The sequence below is a fragment of the Lissotriton helveticus genome, chromosome 5_1 (assembly GCF_964261635.1).
Source record: "Lissotriton helveticus chromosome 5_1, aLisHel1.1, whole genome shotgun sequence".
NCBI lineage: Eukaryota > Metazoa > Chordata > Amphibia > Caudata > Salamandridae > Lissotriton > Lissotriton helveticus.
In genome coordinates, this window is record NC_136065.1 from 29,904,332 (window position 1) to 29,926,917 (window position 22,586).

The following is a 22,586-nucleotide window of genomic DNA, read 5'->3' on the forward strand; positions in this document are numbered from 1 at the left end:
GCTCAGGAGCAGGTGTTAGCTTTTGGAGATATTCGCGTTTAGCGCGAATATCTCCAAAAGTTGGTAATAGGAGATAGAGATGTTAGCGACTGTTTCCAGTCGCTAACATCTTGACACGCCCACTTTGCATGTCATTAGTTATAAATATCACTGACATGCAAAGCGGGGCCCAAGATGGTCGCTATCTCCTACTAGCTGTCGCTAACTGGTGTTAGCGACAGCTAGGTAATAGGGAGATCACCTTATCTCCGCTTTCTTGGCTTTTAAAGCCAAAAAAGCGGAGATAAACCCCCTTGATAATATGCCCCATAATGTTTTAAACCCTTCTTGCTAGATACTCTGACTCTGAAATATTGTCTAGAAATACAATAACAGTTTAGGAAATGAGAAGAACTGAATTTTAAAAATGGGTTATGAGAGCTAGAAGAATACAAAAACAAATTTTCTCTTTTCTTGCTCAACATCATAATAAAAGTAAAGGGCACCAATTGTATTTTGTTTACCTCTCCAGCCTTTACATCATTGCTATGAATTGCTCTACAACTTTCTTGTGAAAACCTCCAAACCAGCCTTTTTCCCTGTCTGTCTTAGAAATGCATGCCTTATGGACAGTTACTTTTAATTAACAAACTTTACCTTTTGGCGATGTTTATTTAAATTCTAAAATTCTCATGAGCAGGTTAAATAAATTAATTACCTGAAGAATTAGGATGTTGTTTTCAATTAGGAACAGTAGCCACCCACCAGTGATGCCCAGGCCATTGTAATCGAAGAGTTATGAGGCTTTTATGCCACATATCAACCCAATGAATTAGGAGATGCATAGAGAGTGTTGTAAGTACTTAATTCTTCAGATGTCTGCACCGAAAGGATAATAACCAACATTGAGCATTGATGGCCATTGCAGAGTTGTCAATGACTCGTCCAGTAATTAAAAATACACAAGGATAGTCGTACATTGCTTTGTGTGTGTGCTGTATGGAGACATAGAACTTATATCTAGAAGTAACAATCTGTCAGCAGTGCCAAAGCTCAAGCTCTGTAATGTTCGAATCATCAAATTACAACTTTATCTATAGGACTGTAAACATGCGCAGTGTGAGAACCCATCATGACAAACAAGTAGAACATACACTCCTCTAAGATGCAAGGAATGAGTTTGGCCAAGCACAGCCCAAGAGGTAAAGATTACTGCTCCAGAATCCCTTTCCAACTTTGAAAACTCTACAGACATCCTGCAGTGATAGCTTATAGGTCCATCAGGAGCTGCCCAGTGGCTTAAAGTTGTTAGAGGATGTATCAAGAACACTATGACAATTCACGCTCAGAATTTTCTATTTTAAATCATTTTGTCCTTTCAGGCTCTAGGAATTCATGTTTTGGGCATTTTCTAATCGTTGCTATTTATTTTATAGAATGTGTGATGTTATAAAGCTTTTTAGGAATACTAGAAATGTCAGCACCGTATGTACCTGCTATCTAGGAATGTTTATGAATGTTAACTATATTATATCTCTATGATAAATAAGTTCGCACATTTTCTGCCATTCTTCTCTGTTCAATTCATCAATCAATCAATCAATCAGATCATTTGTATAGCGCACTACTCACCCGGCGGGTCTCAAGGCGCTTTGGGAGGGGGGGTCCGCTACTGCTCGAACAGCCAGGTCTTGAGCTGCTTCCTGAAAGTGAGGTGGTCTTGGGTCAGGCGGAGGTGGGTCGGGAGGGAGTTCCAGGTCTTGTCGGCCAGGTAGGAGAAGGACCTTCCTCCTGTTGTGGCTCTTCGGATGCGGGGGACGGCGGCGAGGGCGTGGCTGGTTCATCGGAGCTGGCGTGTGGGAGCGTAGAAGTTGAGGCAGCTGTTGAGGTATCTCGGGCCTTGGTTGTGTAGGGCTTTGTGTGCGTGGGTGAGGAGCCGGAAGGAGATTCTCTTGTTGACCGGGAACCAGTACAGGTCTCTCAGGTGTCCTGAGATGTGGCTGTGTTGGGGGATGTCGCTGAGGCATTCTGGATTCGCTGAAGTCTCTTCTGGAGCTTGGCGGTGGTTCTGGCGTAGAGGGCGTTGCCGTAGTCCAGTCGGCTGGTGACGAGGGCCTGGGTGACCGTCTTCCTGGTCTCGGTGGGGATCCACCGGAAGATGTTATGTAGCATGCGCAGGATATTGAAGCAGGACGAGGAGACGGCGTTGACTTGTCTGGTCATGGAGAGGGAGGAGTCCAGGATGAAGCCCAGGTTGCTGCGTGGTCTGTCGGTTTGGGTGCGGTGCCCAGGGCGGGGGGCCACCAGGAGTCGTCCCAGGCGGAGGGCGAGGAGCCCAGGATGAGGACTTCCGTCTTGTCTGAGTTCATGCTCTAATATCTTAAAATCCTGTAATTGCTTACAAAATAAAAAGTAGGATAAGATAACAATTGCAAGTAGTATACAATAGAATATCAGATATCAGATCATATATAGAGAGAGCCTTACAGGCATAGCTATAGAGGCAAATGTTAATCTCCTGTGTAGCTCAATCCTCAGTTGGAGATGACCCAGGGGGGAAATACATTACAGCTGGTCAGAGTTCATGTTCCATTCTCCTACATGCTTCTTATTCATTACAGGAACTAGCTAACTTGCTATTTTATAAATGAATTATAAGCATGTTGGGTGAATCAGCCTAGAATCTCAAGCACAAGTTACTATTTACTGCTTAAGCAAAGAAGGTATAAATCTTAATAAAGCATAAGGCAGTTAGGATGATGAAGGCACAATAAAAATATTACAATTTTTCTTGCTGTTGTTCGCTGACCATGAATTGCATCGTTGTGTTTCTTTTGATAGTCTGTTTTAGTACCATTTATATTTTTTGTTCTAGGTTAGTAGTTTATTAAAACAATATTTGACAATATACTTCCTTCTTAGCGGCTTTGAATGTGATATTCAAAAATGAATAAGGTGTTAGAATTCCCCTGTGTCCCTGACCTCATCTTGTGGGATTTATTATTTCCCGAAAGTACTTATTATGACGAATTGCTCAGTGTTTTAAATATGAATTGCAGTCCAAAGGGACTTCTAATTCATGCTGGCACTTTGACTGAGTTCTTGCACCTGGAGGTGAGACATGAGAAGGACGTGACTGTATGGCAGTGGAGAGGCCATGGTGAATGCTGCATCTCCGTAGACTGAGTGACATTTATAATGATTTAGCCCTCACATACCTCTAGGATGGTATAATTTGAAACCCTAATCTGGCTTCTTCCTTTGTGTATTGCATAATGCTGCTGTGTTTATTAGCTGACTTGATGCCAAGTATTTCAGGATTTACATTTCAATCCAACTTTAAGTATAGCATTTCCTTCCTGCTCAAGTCAGCTCAAAAGCATCTTATAATGCCCAGATATATCAAACTTTTCCACTGGTTTTGCTTCATGCAATTGATGAAAAGCATCAACATTATTTTTCCATTATTTATTTCCTGTTAATATGAATGTACTTTTTATGCACCAATGCAAAGCTTTTACACAGCTAAAGAGTTGGTCACACAGTTGTTTATCATGTAATGTTCCAAATGCAGATTCAATTGTTCTGTTTAATTCAAATTGTCAAATGATGATTGTGTTGTGACATTTTCATCCTCATCATTTTTAACATTGTACTTATATTTTTGTGAATTGCTTGAATTTAGAGCATTACACTCTAGCACAGTTGTCAAAATATTCAAATGTGGAACATCTCTTGAATGGTTGCCTTTAAAAATTGGCAACAGTCTGTATTGAATCTCCACAAGTAACACATTTGTCGTTGCTATTTCAGACACTCTCCAGGTGGAAAAAGGTATGTGAAATCGCATTAAAACAAGGGTAAGGGCAAGCACACATCCAGTCAAGGTAGAGTACTTCTGTTACACATCTTGTCTGAAGATTTTTACTTCCTGTCTTGCATCATTTGCTTTTCATGATGTTGGGAATTATATTGTGCTCTACAGAGGGGCTATGTTTTAGACTATGTCTCCTTTATACTAAAACAGAAGTGCACTACACAGTAAGAAAGCCAATTCCAAATACACACAGCTGTAGAAAACACCAAAATTGTCACCAAGTGATTTCACTGCAATTAGACACTTCTACTCCATTTTCAAAATCTCCGGAAATGCTCATTATGAAATTCATAATCTATTATAGGCTATCTGAGCCGACATATCAAAAGAATGAATTTCCAAACAATTATTTGGTTTTAAACAAAATAGTTTTGAGGATTGATAGATTTTGGGTGAATCCGCCTAGAATCTCAGGCACAATTTATGATTTACTGCTTAAGCAAAGATAGTATAAATCTCAATAAAGCATAAAGCAGTTAGGATGATAAAGACACAATAAAAATGTTAGACTTTCTCTTGCAGTTTTCGATGTGCATAAGTTGCATCTTTGTATTTATTTTTAGATTCTGTTTTAGTACCATTCATATTTTATGATCTAGATTAGAAGTTTATCTATACTAAAATAATAAAGAGAGAGCCCAAACATTTGAGGCGGGTAATCTCAGGAAAAACAGCACCAATCACAACTCCCAATACAGCGTTGGAAAAGGCAGTTGCAGCAGAAGGACATAGGCTATGCAGACGCCCACCATATACATTTAAAAGGTAAAAGAACCGTGCCAGCAAAGTAGTCCCTTGTGGGCGTGTCTGCGTTGTGCTGTGGTCGGGTCCTGGGGGCGTGACAAACGCTGAGGGCATGTGGTACGTTCCACCCTTCATGCCAAGTCTCATATCGTGTGCTGTGGGCTTGTGCTGGGGGCGTGGGCATGTGCGGGGCGCAGGATTACGGAAAAAAAACAAGCGCTGTGCCCAATATTTCATTGTTTTTTTCTTCCCAGGTTCTGTACATTCCAGCTCCGGGTGTCCACCCTGCTCCCATTAAATACCCCTGCACTCCATAATCATAACCCACCCTTACTCCTTAAAATACCCCAACACCCTTAAACACTAACCCCTCTTAACCCTATTAATATACCCTGTACCTCAAAACCCAAACCTATCGCTAAACCCTAAAAATACCCCTGTACCCCAAAAACCAAACCTAGCCCTGAACCCTATAAATACCCCTGTACCTCAAAACTCAAACCTTGCCCTGAACCCTAAAAATACCCCTGTACCCCAAAACCCAAACCTACCCCTGAACCCTAAAATACCCCTGTACCCCAAAACCCAAACCTAGCCCTGAACCCTTAAAATACCCCTGTACCCCAAAACCCAAACCTACCCCTGAACCACAAAAATACCCCTGTACCTCAAAACCCAAACTTTGCCCTGAACCATAAAAATAACACTGTACCGGAAAAAAAAACTACCCTTGAACCCTAAAATACCCCTGCACCCCGAAACCCAAATCTTGCCCTGAACCCTAAAAATACTCCTGTACCCCAAAACCCAAACCTACCCATGAAACCTAAAAAAAACTCTGTACTCCAAAACTCAAACCTAGCCCTGAACCCTAAAAATACCCCTTTACCCCAAAACACATACCTATCCCTAAACCCTAAAACTACCCCTGTACCCCATAACCCAAAACTATATCCGAACCCTTAAAATACCCAAACACCCCAAAACATATACCTCCGTAGCCCAAAACATATACCCCTATACCCATACTTACCTTATCCAAACATTAAAAAAAACATGTTTTTACCATTCATACATTTACAAAGAATTTCGTTGTAAATGTATGCGTGTTAAAAGCATATAAAATGTAATGCTATGCGTTATAATGGCATTGCGGAGTCATGGTACTTTCGTTATGAAAGTATGCGGAGTGATGGTATGCGGAAAGAAAGTTGCGGAATATTGTGTGTTTACCCTCCCCCGGTAAGTACATTGGTGGCACGGCGACCCACATCTCCAGCAACATACTCATATTTTTTCACCACCGATTTGAAAAATGCACAGGTCTCTCTCCTTGATGGCCAGCACTGACATACACTTTTAGACACACCTCCCGCCACAAGTTCTAGAATTGCGAACTTTAGAGCTGGGGAGCTACGTTCGAATCTCGGCATCAGCTCAACGTCCTGTGATTCCAGGCAAATCGCTTTGTCTCCCCGTGCCTACCACAAATGAATGTGTTCTTCTGTAATGTAAATTGTGCTCATGCCATGTTGTCGAGTTCGCGCTATATAATATTGCAAGGAAAATTAAAGTAGGGAAACTCGAGTTCACATACTACTGAACACGCAGTCTTATCTGCATCAGCAGTGTACTGTGAATCAGAGCGTTTCACAGGCCTGTCACAGATAAGAAATGCTATGAAAACGAAATCCTACAAAACAACATACTACTGGCCGGCAGCAATTCATACCCGGACAACGTTGGGACGAGCTGCTAGTTTTAAATATTTTAAAATATATTTCCTATTCTTAGGGGCTTTCAATGTGATACTCATAACTTAATCGGGTATTAGAGTTCCACTGTGTCCCTGACCTCATCTTGTGGGATTTATTATTCAGAGAAAGTACTTATTATGAAGAATTAGTCAGCGTTTTATATATGAATTGCATTCCAAAGGGATTTCTAATTCATGCTGGCACTTTGACTGAGTTCTTGTACCTGGAGGTGAGACATGAGAAGGATGTGACTTTATAGCAGAGAAGAGGCCATGGAGAATGCTGCATCTCTGGAGACTGAGTGACATATGTAAGGATTTGGCCCTCACATACCTCTAGGATGGTATAATTTGAAGCCCTAATCTGGCTTCTTCCTTTGGGTATTGCATAATGCTGCTGTGTTTCTTAGCTGACTTGATGGCAAGTATTTTAGGATTTACATTTCAATCCAACTTTAAGTATAGCACTTCCTTCATGCTCAAGTCAGCTCAATAGCATCTTATGCCCAGATTTATCAAACTTTTTGTTAGAAACGGGACCCCCGGCCGGCCAATGCTCACGCCAAGGTCAGTCAGGGATCGCCATTTCTAAGTCAGGGCAAGGGAGTTACACACCAAGATAACCCCTGCTCACCCTCTAGGTAACGTGACGCGAGCAGCAAGGCTAATCTCGGAGGAGATGTGTAAAGCGTTTGCGCGCGCACCCCAGCGACAACACCCTAGGCCCACCACAAAGGAAGCTCCACACAAGGTTATATCAAAAATAGCCTTTGTATTATAATAATAAAAACACATTAGATAAGACACACACTTTACAATGTGCCAACAGGCACGGGCAAGATTTACAAGGGATTATGTACAGGACAGGGCCACCTGGACCACTGTCAGGGGTATGCACTTTTTAGAAATAATACTTGTAGGTATAACACTTAGCACATAAACATATGATGACTGTAGCACAAATATAGTATATGTAGCACACAACCAGGACTTCCTGGTAAAGGGTAAATACCTCCTACGCAACCCTAAACACTGTAGGAAAATCACGCAGGGAACTAGGACCTTATCATCAGGACCTATGGAAGGAAAACCATCACCTAAGCAAGTCACTTTTAGCAAAGGTAATAACATAAACAATCCTCTAAGCAGGTCACTTTTAGAAAAGGGGATAAAACATAAAGAACATGGCACATGAGGTATTAAAACACATTCAGAGGTGCAGGTAGAATATTTGCGCAGGAATCAAATAAGCAGTAAATTATAAATTGCGCAGGATGCATGTAGCACAATACTAGAACTGTCCCCCAGGCCAACTGGCCTTGCAAGGGTTGAAATGCCCTGAGTCTCAATGTCAGGGAGGCTGCGCAGGCAGCACAGAACACAAGCCTAAACGTAGCAACTGTCCACTAAGTGCTGGACAGTTGTAAATACAGATGGGCAACGTTGGAGCCTCTGGGGCTCAAGAACACAATGGGGCAAAACACAGAGTGGGAGCCACGGGGCTCTGACCACACTCGTGTCCCCGAAGAGCCTCTCTGGGCTCGCAAAGAAAATAGGCACTAAAGAGCTTCAGTGCTCTAAACAATAATGAAATGCCCCCAGAGCCTCTCTGGACTCTTAAAGTAACTGGGGCCCAAGAGCCTTTCAGGGCTCGAAGAATAATGGCGCCTTGATGAGCCTCTGTGGCTTTAAACAACAACTGTCCCTCAAGAGCCCCTCTCAGGACTCTACGAACAACTGCGGGCGTGGGGAGCCTCGGGGCTCTAAAATGGGAATGCCTGGAGCCTCTCAGGCTCGTAAATACTACTGCCCAAGTACCGTAGGAGCCCTGCTCGGGCTCGACACAAAGATATGCCTCTCGAGCCTCTTGGCTCCAACAAAGAAATGCCGCAAACGTTGGAGCGGCCCTCTGTCAACTGGGGCTGCTCGAAGGATCAGGAGAACCCGCCCCCGCACTCGCCGGGGCTTCACTGGTGCTGCGGGGGGCGGGGAAACACTGCTGGCTCACCTCTTTGGCAGCGCGGGGCTCCTCTCCTCACGGGAGCCTCGGGGACACGGCCGGCTGCTTCTCTCTTCGCTGCTCGGCTGCGGGGGCGGGACTTCCAGTTCGCCTCTCCCGGGCCGCGCTGCAATTGGCCGGTCGGCCCAGCACTTCCGGGTCGCACTAGGCAGCGGCCCGGCAACAGTTGTCGGTGCCCCTGGGCTGCGGCGGTGATCACGGGCAACGTCGGGTGGGCACCGGCTTCCAATTAAAATATAAAGCGAGGTGGGCACTCGCTCGAGCAGGCAAAGCGCTAGTAAGCGCTCGGGGGCAGAATCATCAGCGCGCCCAGTGCTATAATCAAAATAAAGTGCTCCTAGCGCTGGGGACAAGGATAGAGTGCTTCCAGGCGCTCCAAGCAAAAAGTCAAGCTCCAGCAGGGTCTGGAGGCAGGCAGGGGGGCAAGGCTGGGCCCAGAGCCAGCTCACTGGGTCTCCAGGCAGGGAGACAGTCCAAGTGGCGGTCCTCCTGGCCCCAGCAGCAACAACAGCCCCCTCTGGCAGGATCAGAAAAGAGAACAATTTCTGTGGGGACACAGCCCCATTTTTATACAGAGAAATCCTTTGTTTGGAGGTGCAGGGTGGGGGAAACCAGTTGCAGCTGGTTTGGGAGTACCCTTGATGGCCCAACCACCCATTTCTTTCACTGGGGAGGCTAGGGTCGTTAGACACACCACAGGGGGGTGGAGCCAGCATTGTGTGGGGAAAAACCCAGCCCATCCAGGACCCAGGTGCACTCCTACCACACATCACTCATGCTGATCTCACACTCACCACCGGGCAGACCCATCCAGACTTCCTGGAGCCTGGCGTGCCAGCCAGCTCCAGCCAATCATGCTCCAGCACCCTCACTGCACATATACATCAATGTCCAGAAGTAGCACTTCCGTTCTAGACACACACAAGCCGCACATACCATCGTGCAGCATTCATTCTCACGAGTTCACACATACCAAACTCGAGCCTGCCCTCCCCACACATCAGGAACTGACATGGACACCCACATTCCCCATGCATTCCTATGGGAGGGCAGGCCAGCCATACTACACGCACGCACTTTCACTCTGGGACACAGGGAAAAAGTGCGCCAAGACCCAAAAATCACTAACACTGGGTCACAAATAAAAGCAAAAAGATTCGGGGTGAACCTGCCCTAAGGCCCAAGTCCAACACTTTTCCACTGTTTTTGCTTCATGAAAATGATGCAAAGCATCAAAATTATATTTCCGTTATCTATTCCTGTTAATATGAAGATAATTTTTAGGCACCAATACAAAGTTTTTACACAGCTGAAGAGTTGGTCACACAGTTGTTTTTCATGTAATGTTCCAAATGCAGATTCAATTGTTCTGTTTAATTCAAATTGTCAGATGATGATTGTGTTGTGACATTTTCAACCTCATAATTAATAACATTGTTCTTATATTTTTGTGAATTGCTTGAATTTAGAGCATTGCACTCTAGCACAGTTGGAATAACATTTAAACGTGAAACATCTCTTGAATGGTTGCCTTTGAAATTTGGCAACAGTCTGTATTGAATCTCCACAAGTAACACATTTGTCGTTGCTATTTCAGACGCTCTCCAGAAGGAAAAAGGTATGTGAAATCGCATTAAAACAAGGGTAAGGGCAAGCACAAATCCAGTCAAGGTAGAGAACTTCAGTTACACATCTTGTCTAAAGATTGTTACTTCCTGTCTTGCATCATTTGCTTTTCATGATATTGGGAACTCTATTTTGCTCTACAGAGGGGCTATGTTCTAGACTATGTCTCCTTTAGACTAAAACAGAAGTGCACTACACAGTAAGAAAGGCAATTCCCAATCCACACAGCAGTAGAAAACACCAAGAGTGTCACCAAGTGATTTCACTGCAATTAGACACTTCTACTCCATTTTCAAGATCTCCAGAAATGCTGATTATGAAATTCATAATCTATTTTAGGCTATCTGAGCAGACATATCAAAAGAATGAATTTCCAAATAATTCTTTGGTTTTAAACAAAATAGTTTTGAGGTTTGAAAGATTTCAACATATTGTATATTAGATATTTTTTAAGACATTTATAATCTGCAATAAACGTATTACTTTTCAAAGACCCCTGACCAGAATAGTGCGAGGCAACTTGATATCATATACTTTTAAAAGTTATCGAAATGATTGAGGGATATTTTTTTTAACGTATAATGATTGTGAATGTGATGGGTCAGTTTGAAATGCATAAACTATCTTTGACTATGCGAAACAATATATAATATGGATATATGATATTTCAGACAGTTTCCAAAAAGTAGTTGGTACACTTGGAAACACATTCCAGTTAGTTAGTACTACCCTCTGTCTGTTGTCCTTAATCTGGTTACTTTCACCATCAGACAATGTAGAAATAAATTGCACCTACTCAAAACAATATTAACCTTTACTTCTCTATATTTATCTGATAGGTGATTTAATTCAAGCAAGAGGTATGTATTTAAATTGAGCAATAATAAATTAATTTTATAAAAAGCTAAATCTAGTGAGTTCATAATGAATGTTTTTGTGTACACAGACAATCTCCAAAAAGAAAAAGGTGAGTGCTATAATTTACCTTTTATTATAGAAGCATTGGATGAATTATGATCTCTTCCAGTGGCATTTTACTGCCACTGTACAGAGTAAATCCTCCATCCCAGTTCAAGCCTGGAAACTTTTTTGTGGCATTGTAATCAGGAACTTTACTGGTTTGTTGTCTAAAGTTCTCAAAGTTTGAAATACTTCTTCCTTGATTCTCTGACTCTAGAATATTGCCTAGAAATATATTAACAGTTTATGAAATCAGAACTGAAATTTAAGATTTGTTTTTGAGAGTTCAAAGAATACAAAATATATTTTTATTGTTTTCTTGCTTAAGATCATACCAAAAGAAAAGCGCACCAATGTTATATTGTTTTCCCCTCCAGTCTTTACAAAATTGAGATGTATTGACCTCACTTTATGTGTTCCACAGTTTTCTTGTGAAAGCTTCCAATCCCTTCTTTTGATTATGTAAGACACTTCCTCTTTGTGAATATATTTTTCTTTTGCAATCTGAATTGGTCTGAGCCCTGTCTGTCTTAGAAATGCAGTGCCTATATATCTAAAATAAGCATTTCAATAACCTAGTAAACTTGGCATTTATCAGGCTTGTTGTACAAGACCTTCTTCCTAGTCACCTAAAGCATATACGAGGAGAACACAAGGAGCTGTAATTTACAGTGTGGAGATAATGGAAATTAATAAAAGTGATTATAAACTGCCAAATGCTCCACCCTGTCAATCTTGTCCTACCCTCTGATTTAGAAGTGATTCCCATAGTTGAAAACCTTGGTCTAGTGCATGCCTGTCATTGGGCCATCCTGTCATAGTTAGCCATATTTAGAGAGTAACTGCATTTAGAAAATGTTTCTTCTCAGAAGATTCATGCGAGACATCACAGTCCACAAAACGTAAATCCACTCATAGCTCAGTACATAGAGTAACAACTCCATAATTCTTATAGACAGTTATTTTTATTTAACAAACTTCACCTTCTGGAGGTATTTATTTAAATCATAACATTCTCATGAGCAGGTTAAATAAATTAATTACCTCTCTGTAGAGTACTCTATCGTCAGTTTAACAATCACTCAGGAGATGCACTGAAGAATTAGGATGTTTTTCCAATTAGGAACAGTAGCCATCCACCAGGGAAGCCAAGGCCATTTCAATTGATGAGTTATGAGGCTTTTATGCCACATATCAACCCAATAAATTAAGAGATGCATAGACAGTGTTTTAAGTATTTAATTCTTTAAATGTCCAAACAGAAAGAATAATAACCAACATTGAGCATTGATGGCCATTGCAGAGTTGTCAATGACACTCCCAGTAATTAAAAATACACAAGGATAGTCGTACATTGCTTCGTGTGTGTGCTGTATGGAGACAAGGAACATATATCTAGAAGTAACAATCTGTCGGCACTGCCAAAGCTCAAGCTCTGTAATGTTCAAATCATAAAAGTACAACCTTATCCATAGGACTGTAAACATGCGCAGTGTGAGAACCCATCATGACAAACAAGTAGAACCAACTCTCTTCTAAGGTGCAAGGAATGAGTTTGTTTGGCCAAACACAGCCGAAGAGGTAAAGGTTACTGCTCCTGAATCCCTTTCTAACTTTGAAAACACTTTTTATTTACCTACAGGCTTCCTGCATTGATAGCTAAGAGGTCCATAAGGAGCTGCCCAGTGGCTTAAAGGTGTTAGCGGATGTGTCAGGAACACTATGACAATTCACGTTCAGACTTTTCTATTTTAAATCATTTTGTCCTTTCAGACTCTAGGAATTCAACTTTTGGGCATTTTCCAATCTTTGCTATTTCTTTTATAGAATGTGTGATGTTATAAAGCTGTTTAGGAATACTAGAAATGTCAGCACCATAAGTACCTGCTATCCAGGAATGTCTATGAATGTTAACTATATTCATTCCCTTATTTTTTTTATAAGTTTTTATTGTTGTTGCAAGAGAAAGTTTAAACACAAACATTACAAATGCATTGCGAAAATAATTATAGATCGTTCCGCCATAACTAAAACAGAGGAAAACAGTACATAATTAAAAAAAATAAAAATAAAAGACAGAGCATTTGAAAAGACAAATGTAAACTAAACTGGTCTAAAAAATTACATGAGTCCAATCAGATAAACATTCCCCAAATCTTTTCGCTTCTTAGCAATGACCTACATCCTCTTAAATTGTCTATTGCAATTTCCATTGTGTGAATTTCACTGACCAAAGCCCACCATTCCATAACATGTGGAGGCTGAGCAGCGATCCAAGACCTATCTACAACCAGCCTTCCACAGGCGTATAGTATAGTTATCGAATCTTTGTGTAGGCTGGTGGTGTCCTGTATATCTAGTAGAATCAAATGAGCGGAAAGCGGCGGGGATACAATTTGTTTCGTCCTTAAAGCCTTGGTAATTCCTTCCCAAAATAGAGCAAGTGCAGGACAAAAAAAAAGCATATGCTCTATGCCAGCCGCTTCCAAATTACATTTAGGGCACTTAGTACGCTCATTAGCTTGATTACCTAGTAAACAGCTGGAGATTCTTTGGGGAGTGTAGTACAATTGGCAGATGGTTCTATATAATTGTAGCCTTAAGTTTGAGGAATGGACTACCCTATTAATTTGACAAAGAGACGCAGAGATCTGATTAGCACTAATGTTGATTCCCAATCTGTTAGACCATTTAGCTGCCATTTTGCCACAATCCTCACTCTTGCCTAGAATTAAATAACTATAGCTCTCACTTATGAGTGATTTAGTACGATCTGAATACAAACATTTTAATAAGTCTGAGTCCCTGACTACAGCAATGTTCATTTTCCGAACTAGGAAATCCCTTATTTGAATATATTTGAAGTACATACCATCATGTAAATTATACAAGAGCTTCAATGTGGTAAATCCTAATAAACCATCAGACCCATAAAGATCTCCGAGAGTGTTAATGCCGTGGCCTGCCCAAAGATTCCCCGCTCCATCTGAAAAAATTCCAGGCAATCCTGGATTTCCCCATATTTGTAATTCAGAATTAAAGAAAGATATCTTATCCAAAATCATGATTTGATTCCAGATCTATATAATGTGTTTTGCAGTCTTGAACTTTACTCATTTAAAGTAATTCGGATCACGGACACGCAGCAGAAATTGCTTACAATCTAATCCCAACATAAATTGATGAAAGAATAGCGGGCTTTCATTTTTAATAAGACTACGTATTCTACGGAAGAAAGTTGCAAAAAAATATAATCTGAAATCTGGAAAATTTAAACCTCCTTTTTCAATAGGCACTTTCAAAAGCTTAATCGATCTACGTGCCTTTTTATAGCCCCCTAGAAATCTACCACAAATACCTTCTAATCTAAAAAAAAAAAGAATTTCAGGTTGCAATGGAATAGCTCTAAATAAATAGAGAAATTTAGGCACAATTTTCATTTTGATCAGATTAATGCGCCCTGTCAAGCTAAGTTGTATCTTATGCCAGTTTTTTAAGTATAACGTTACTTCCTTTAACAACGAGTTGTAATTCAGTGTTAGAATTTCCTCAATGTTCGCAGTCAGTTTTATTCCTAAATAAACAGCATTTGAGCATAAACCAAGAACAGGCACCACCGGTTTGTAATTGGCAATTACTTGAGTTTTGCTTGGATTTAGTTTATAGCCTGAAATGTTCCCGAATTGTTTTGCTTCCTCAATAATCACAGGAATAGCCTTAGCTACATCAGTGGTAAAAATTGCAATATCATCCGCAAAGGCGGTTATTTTTAGACTATTCCCGCCATGTTGTATAGGGATGATATAATTTTGAGCCACCAATGCGTTTAGAAAGGGCTCCATAAAGAGGACGAACAGCAAGGGTGACAGAGGACACCCTTGCCTTGTTCCCCTCTCTATCGGAAAGTTAGAAGAATCAGTACCTACATAGCTAATCTTAGCCATTGGTTGATCATAAAGTGAACAAATCCATCCCAAATATTGCCCATGCATACCATAAGCCCTTAGTACTGCCCATAAATATTCCCACCCCACCCGGTCAAATGTTTTTTCAGCGTCGAGCATGACCATTCCGAGTGGGGTAAGATTAGTTGAAGCTACATCAAACCCAGTAATAGCCATGTTGATGTGGGCAGTAGTGTCTCTCCCTATTACAAACCCATGCTGTTGACTACTAACCAATTAGGGCATAAGAGGACCTTGCCTATTGGCCAAAAAGTTTTGCAAAGGCTTTTGCGTCTGAGTTTATCAGCAAAATTGGTCTGTAAGACCCACATTCTTAAGGCGGTTTATTTTTTTTAAGAAAAAATATAATTTTCGCAGTTTTCCATGACATAGGGGCCTTTCCTGTTTCTCCAATAAAATCTATTACTAACTTAAAAAGGGGCAATAATTCCTGGAAAAATGTCTTATAAAGTTCTATGGGTAACAAATCATCCCCAGCCGCCTTACCCGAGGGCAGGGAGAGAATAGCAGTTTTTATTTCAATGAGTGTTATCTTTGAATTCAATTGTCTAATTGCTTCATTATCCTGTTGGTTAGGCAAATGTGAATTAAGGTACTGAAAGATATTCTCCTTAGTGGGGTTATTTTCTGAAGTATATAAATTGTGGTAGTATTTAACAAATTGATCTAATATCTGATCAGCCTTATTATACATGAGAAGGTCAGATCCCTGGATTGTTTTAATATTGGTTCTATCTTTCTTGTCGGCCACTTTATAAGCTAACACTTTGCCTATTCTGTCTCCCCCTTCATATTGTGACAGTTGGTATTTATGAATTTTTGCACTATATCTCTCCCTTAACGTCCTCTTAGCTTCCGATTGCAACTTTACTAGCTCAAATCTTAGTTCCTCTATATTTGATTTTCCTTGTGTAAGAGCCTCTATTAATTGCTGCTCCACCAATAAAATATTAGAAGTTAATAGCTTTGTTTCTTTCCTACTCTCTGACTTCTTTTTTAGTACATATTGTTGGGCCAAACCTCTTATGCTGCATTTACAGGCATCCCAAACGGAAATTATTGAAGCGGAGTTTAAGTTAATTTCAATGAATTCTTTGAAGTGTTCTTTTAATTGCTAAATAAACGATGCATCTGTAAATAAATATCTAGGAAATGTAAATTGCCTGACCATTTGTTTCTTATGAGAGATGTTAAATTCTAACATAATGGGGTTGTGGTTCAATGTTATTCTCGGGCAAAGTTCTATATTACATTTTCCCAAAATTTGATTTGATGCCCAGATCATATCTATCCTTGAGCATACTTTGTGGGATGCTGAATAGTACATGAAACCTGCTATATTAGGATGTTTGGAAGCCAGACTTCCTTCAAACTATGGAGCCGACTTAGTTCTAATATAGCGGCCCTAACTTTGCGCATCCTTAACGATGTACCTTGCGTAGGGGATTCTGTCTTATAATTCATTACGCAGTTGAAATCCCCCACGATTAGCAATTCACCCTCCCATTCCAATAATTCTGTGTTTAGCTGGTCGTACATCATGGGATCGTCAATATTAGGCCTGTATAATAAACAAAATACATAATTCTTATGTTCGAGTTTAACTTGAATAATATCCCATCTACCCCTTTGGTCCACCGCAGTTCTAATGATTTCCATCGCTAAATGTTTCTGTTGCAGTATTGCCACCCCCCGAATAGAAGCACTGAGAGTCGAACAAACAATAGGCTCATAACCTAATTGTCCAAGGAGTTTTCTGTCCTGAAACCTAATATGAGTTTCTGAAATTAACGCTAAATGAGGTTTAGACATATTTAATTCTTCCTGCACAAGTCTCCTTTTATGTTTGCTATTGAGACCAGCCACATTCCAAACTAAACATCGAAACATCTCTTGTGATTAGTACATTTAGCTCTCCTCTGTGTACAGAACCTAAAAAAAGAATACTTCATTTTATTTCTACTAGCAATCTCTTCATCTTGCAACAAGTTTCCCCCCCTTAGATTCCCACCCAGCACAAACAACCCCACCCCTAACTCAATCCACCCACCATCTAGTCCCTGTGGAGAGAACACCCCTCTATACCTTGCTGCCGTCACTATATTCATTCTCAATAATAAATAAGTTGGCACATTTCCTGCCATTCTTGTCTTGTTCAATTCTTGCTTTAAAATCTTAAAATCCTGTAATTTCTTACAAAATAAAAAGTAGGATAACATAAACAATGCAAGTAGTATACAATAGAATATCAGATATCAAATCATAGATAGAGAGAGCCTTCCAGATATAGCTATAGAGGCAAATGTTAATCCTGTGTGTAGCCCAATCCTCAGTTGGAGGCGACAGAGCGGGGAAATACTTTACAGCTGGTCAGTGTTTATGTTCCTTTCTCCTACATGCTTCTTATTCATGACAGGAAATAGCTAACTTTCTACTGTATAAATAAATCATAAGCATGTTGGGGGAATCAGCCTAGAATCTCATGCGCAACTTGATGTCATATACTGTAAAAAGTTATCGAAATGATTAAGGGATATTTTTTTAACGTATAATGAATGTGAATGTGATAGGTCAGTTTGAAATGCATAAACTATCTTTGACTATGCGAAACTATATATCTTATGGATATATGATATTTCAGTCATTTTCCAAAAAGTAGTTGGAACACTTGGAAACACCTTCCAGATAGCTAGTACTAGCCACTGTCTGTAGTCCTTAATCTGGTTACTTTCACCATCAGGCAATATAGAAATAAATTGCACGTACTCAAAACAATATTAACCTGTACTTCTCTATATTTATCTGATAGGTGATTTAATTAAAGCAAGAGGTATGTATTTAAATTGAGCAATAATAAATAAATTTTATGAAAAATAAAATTCAGTGAGTTCATAATACATGTTTTTGTGTACACAGACAATCTCCAAATAGAAAAAGGTGAGTGCTATAAATTACCTTCTAATATAGACGCATTGGATGAATTATGATCTCTTCCAGTGGCATTTTGCTGCCAATGTACAGAGTAAATCCTCTATCCCAGTTTAAGCCTGGACACGGTTTTTGTGGCATTGTAATCAGGAACTTTACTGGTTTGTTGTCTAAAGTTCTCAAAGTTTGAAATACTTCTTCCTTGATACTCTGACTCTGGAATATTGCCTAGAAATATATTAACAGTTTAAGAAATCAGAACTGAAATTTAAGATTTGGTTATGAGAGCTCAAAGAATACACAATACATTTTTATTGTTTTCTTGCTTAAGATCATAGCAAAAGAAAAGGGTACCAATATTATATTGTTTTCCTCTCCAGTCTTTACAACATTGAGATGTATTGACCTCACTTTATGTGTTCTACAGTTTTCTTATGAAAGCTTCAAATCCCGTCTTTTGATTATGTAAGACACTTCCTCTTTGTGAATATATTTTCCATTTTCCGTCTGAATTGGTCTGAGGACTGTCTGTCTTAAATATGCATTGCCTATATATATATAACATAAGCATTTCCATAACCTAGTAAACTTGGCATTCATGAGGCTTGTTGTACAAGACTTTCTTCCTGGTCACCTACAGTATGTACGAGGAAAACACCGGGAGCTGTAATTTACAATGTGGAGATAATGGAAACTATTAAAAATTATTATAAACTGGCAAATGCACCACCCTGTCAATTGTGTCCTACCCTCTGACTTAGAAGTGATTCCCATGGTTGAGTACCTTTGTCTAGTGCCTGCCTGTCTTTGGGCCATCCTGTCATAGTTAGCCATATTTAGAGAATAGCTGCATTTAGAAAATGTTTTTTCTCAGAAGATTCATGCGAGACATCACAGTCCGCAAAATGTAAATCCAGTCATAGCTCAGTACATAGAGTAACAACTCCATATGTCTTACAGTTATTTTTATTTTACATACTTCAACTTCTGGAGGTATTTATTTAAATCCTAAAATTCTCATGAGCAGGTTAAATAAATAATTACCTCTCTGTAGAATACTCTATCTTCAGTTTAACAATCAGTCAGGAGATGCACTGAAGAATTAGGATGTTTTTCAAATTAGGAACAGTAGCCATCCACCAGGGAAGCCAAGGCCATTGCAATTGATGAGTTATGAGGCTTTTATGCCACATATCAACCCAATAAAATAAGAGATAGATAGAGATTGTTTTAAGTATTTAATTCTTTAAATGTCGAAACCGAAAGGATAATAACCAACATTGAGCATTGATGACCATTACAGAGTTGTCAATGACACTTCCATTAATTAAAAATACACAAGTATAGTCGTACATTGCTTCGCGTGTGTGTTGTATGGAGACAAGTAACCTATATCTAGAAGGAACAATGTGTCAGCAGTGCCAAAGCTCAAGCTCTGTAATGTTCAAATTATCAAAGTACAACTTTATCTATAGGACTGTAAACATGCGAAGTGTGAGAATCCATCATGACAAACAAGTAGAACCCACCCTCTTCTAAGGTGCAAGGAATGAGTTTGTCTGGCCAAGCACAGCCCAAGAGGTAAAAGTCACTGCTCCAGAATCCGGTTCCAACTTTGAAAACTCTTTTTCTTTACCTCCAGGCTTCCTGCAGTGATAGCTAATAGGTCCATCAGGTGCTGCCCAGTGGCTTAAAGGTGTTAGAGGATGTGTCAGGAACACTATGACTATTCACGTTCAGACGTTTCTATTTTAAATCATTTCGTGCATTTAGACTCTAGGAATTCAACTTTTGGGCATTTTCCAATCTTTGCTATTTCCTTTATAGAGTCTGTGATGTTATAGAGCTGTTGTTTAGGAATACTAGAAATGTCAGCATCATAGGTACCTGCTATCCAGGAATGTCTATGATTGTTGACTGTATTCTATCTCTATGATAAATGAGTTGGCACATTTCCTGCCATTCTTGTCTTGTTCAATTCTTGCTTTCAAATCTTAAAATCCTGTAATTGCTTACAAAATAAAAAGTAGGATAAGATAAAAAATGCAAGTAGTATGCAATAGAATATCGGATATCATATCATAAATAGAGAGAGCCTTCCAGACATAGCTATAGAGGCAAATGTTAATCCAGTGTGAAGCCCAATCCTCAGTTGGAGGCGACAGAGGGGGAAATACATTACAGCAGGTCAGTGTTTATGTTCCTTTCTCCTGCATGCTTCTAATTCATGACAGGAAATAGCTAACTTGCTATTTTATAAATAAATCATAAGCATGCTGGGTGAATCAGCTTAGAATCTCAGGCACAATTTACTATCTACTGCTTAAGCAAAGATAGTATAAATCTCAAAAAAGCATAAGGCAGTTATTATTATAGGCACTTGTTAAGCGCGCAGCTACCCCAACGGTGTGTTCCGGCGCTGTAGCAGACACTGAAGAGATCAGGAGCATCAGGCTGGTCTAGTTCGGACGGCTAAATAGCCAGGTTTTAAGGGCTTTAGGAAACAGAGGTTCCATCTGAATATGCCGTAGGTGCGTGGGGAGTTTGTTCCAGCATTTAGTGGCACCCACCTCAAAGGATTTTCCACTGGATCTTGCTTTTTTAAATCTGGGTGTGATCAATTGGAATTGGGTGTTAGACCGTAGCGATCTGGACTGAGCATAGGGGCGGAGTCTTCTTCTGAGATAGGCGGGCCCCAGCCCCTTGCCCACCCGAAACGCCAGTTTTAAAACCTTGAATTCAAATCGCTTAGCGATGGGAAGCCAATGAAGTTGGCTCAGAGGGAGAAATATGTTGTCTGAGTGGGGTACCACAGATTAAACGGGCAGCAGCGTTTTGTACTATCTGTAGTCTGCGCATCAATCCTAGGGAGAGGGCGAGATATAACCCACTTGTGTAGTCCAAATGGGAAGTTATTAAAGCATGGACTTCTGTATAGCGTGTGGCATCCGGCAGGTAGTTGATACATTTCCTGATGGTTTTTATTTTCCCAAAACAAGTTGCTCCAACAGATTGGAACTGGGCTCCGAAGCATAGCTGACTGTCCCAGGATGATAAAGACATAATACAAATGTTAGAATTTTTCTTGCTGTTTTTGATGTGCATAAATTGCATCTTTGCATTTATTTTTAGATTCTGTTTCAGTACCATTCATATTTTATGATCTAGCTTAGAAGTTTATTATGAATATTTTAAAATATATTTCCTATGCTTAGTGGCTTTGAATGTGATATTGATAAGTGAATCACATGTTAGAGTTCCACTGTGTCCCTGACCTCATCTTGTGGGATTTAATATTCCCAGAAAGTACTTATGAAGAATTGGTGTTTTATATATGAATTGCATTCAGAAGGGATTTCTAATTCATGCTGGCACTTTGACTGAGTTCTTGCACTTGGAGGTGAGACATGAGAAGGATGTGACCCTATGGCAGAGGAGAGGCCATTGAGAATGCTGCATCTCTGGAGACTGAGTGACTTGTGTAATGATTTGGCCCTCATACACGTCTAGGATGGTATAATTTGAAACCCTAATCTGGCTTCTTCCTTTGTGTATTGCATAATGCTGCTGTGTTTATTAGCTGACTTGATGCCAAGTATTTCATGATTTACATTTCAATCCAACTTTAAGTATAGCATTTCCTTCCTCCTCAAGTCAGCTCATTAGCATCTTAGGCCCAGATTTATCAAACTTTTCGACTGTTTTTTCTTCACGAAAATGATGCAAAGCATCAAAATTATATTTCCGTTATTTATTCTTGTTAATATGAAGATCATTTTTATGCACCAATGCAAAGTTTTGACACAGCTGAAGAGCTGGCCACATGGTTGTTTTTCATATAATGTTCCAAATGCAGATTTAATTGTTCTGTTTAATTCAAATTGTCAGATAATGATTGTGTTGTGACATTTTCATCCTCATAATTTTTAACATTGTTCTTATATTTTTGTGAATTGCTTGAATTTAAAGCATTACACTCTAGCACAGTTGTCAAACTATTCAAACGTGGAACATCTCTTGAATGGTTGCCTTTAAAAATTGGCAAACGTCTGTATTGAATCTCCACAAGTAACACATTTATCGTGTCATGTATTCCTATAGGTTCTGAATCGATCCCCCTATTCCTGACCCTATTCTGGTTAAACTAACTATCAAGTTAACTAACAGTCAGCCCATGAGGCAAGAACAGCCCCCATGATGCAGATACCGTTATCTGACGCAGTCACACTACGGCACAGGAACGTGTTATCTGATTAGGTCATAACGCTTGAGATCTAATTAGACAAGCAACATTCCTCCAGCCCCTGATAAGGCATACGACGTTCTCATAACAAATCAAACCTATGACAACCTGGAAAATCCGTGCGGCCATTGTTTTGATTTCACAGAGAACTTTAGTAAAGAATGTGCTAACGAGCAAGTCGTATGACATCTTTATTGACGTATCTATGTCCATCCTTACGTCAATCTCGGCACCTTTAAGGTATAAATATTGCCGATCTTGCCCTATGCAAACACACGCGTGGTGACAAGACGGAGCAGCCATCCTTGCCGAAGCCGAGAGCAGAAGCAGACCCCGCTGGCAGCAGCCCCGCCTTCCTGACGCGCTGAGAGACGCGCTGCTATCTCAAGCCGAGAGACCCAGCACCGGCGCTTCTGGGCAGCCCTCGCAGGCAGCCTGGAATATCGAGAGCAGAGAAAGAGATACCATTCCTCATTCATCCTAACTTC

General features: G+C 40.2%; 1 protein-coding gene across 1 annotated transcript in view; it reads left to right on the forward strand.

Moving 5' to 3' along the window:
- The window catches only part of LOC144752363 (butyrophilin-like protein 9), a 416,572-nt gene that overhangs the window by 186,375 nt on the left and 207,611 nt on the right, over positions 1-22,586 (forward strand). The window contains exons 5-10 of the mRNA XM_078640298.1: positions 3,793-3,813; positions 9,974-9,994; positions 10,842-10,862; positions 10,949-10,969; positions 17,737-17,757; positions 17,844-17,864. Of these exons, the coding sequence (XP_078496424.1) occupies positions 3,793-3,813; positions 9,974-9,994; positions 10,842-10,862; positions 10,949-10,969; positions 17,737-17,757; positions 17,844-17,864 (126 nt within the window). The remainder of the gene's footprint in view (positions 1-3,792; positions 3,814-9,973; positions 9,995-10,841; positions 10,863-10,948; positions 10,970-17,736; positions 17,758-17,843; positions 17,865-22,586) is intronic.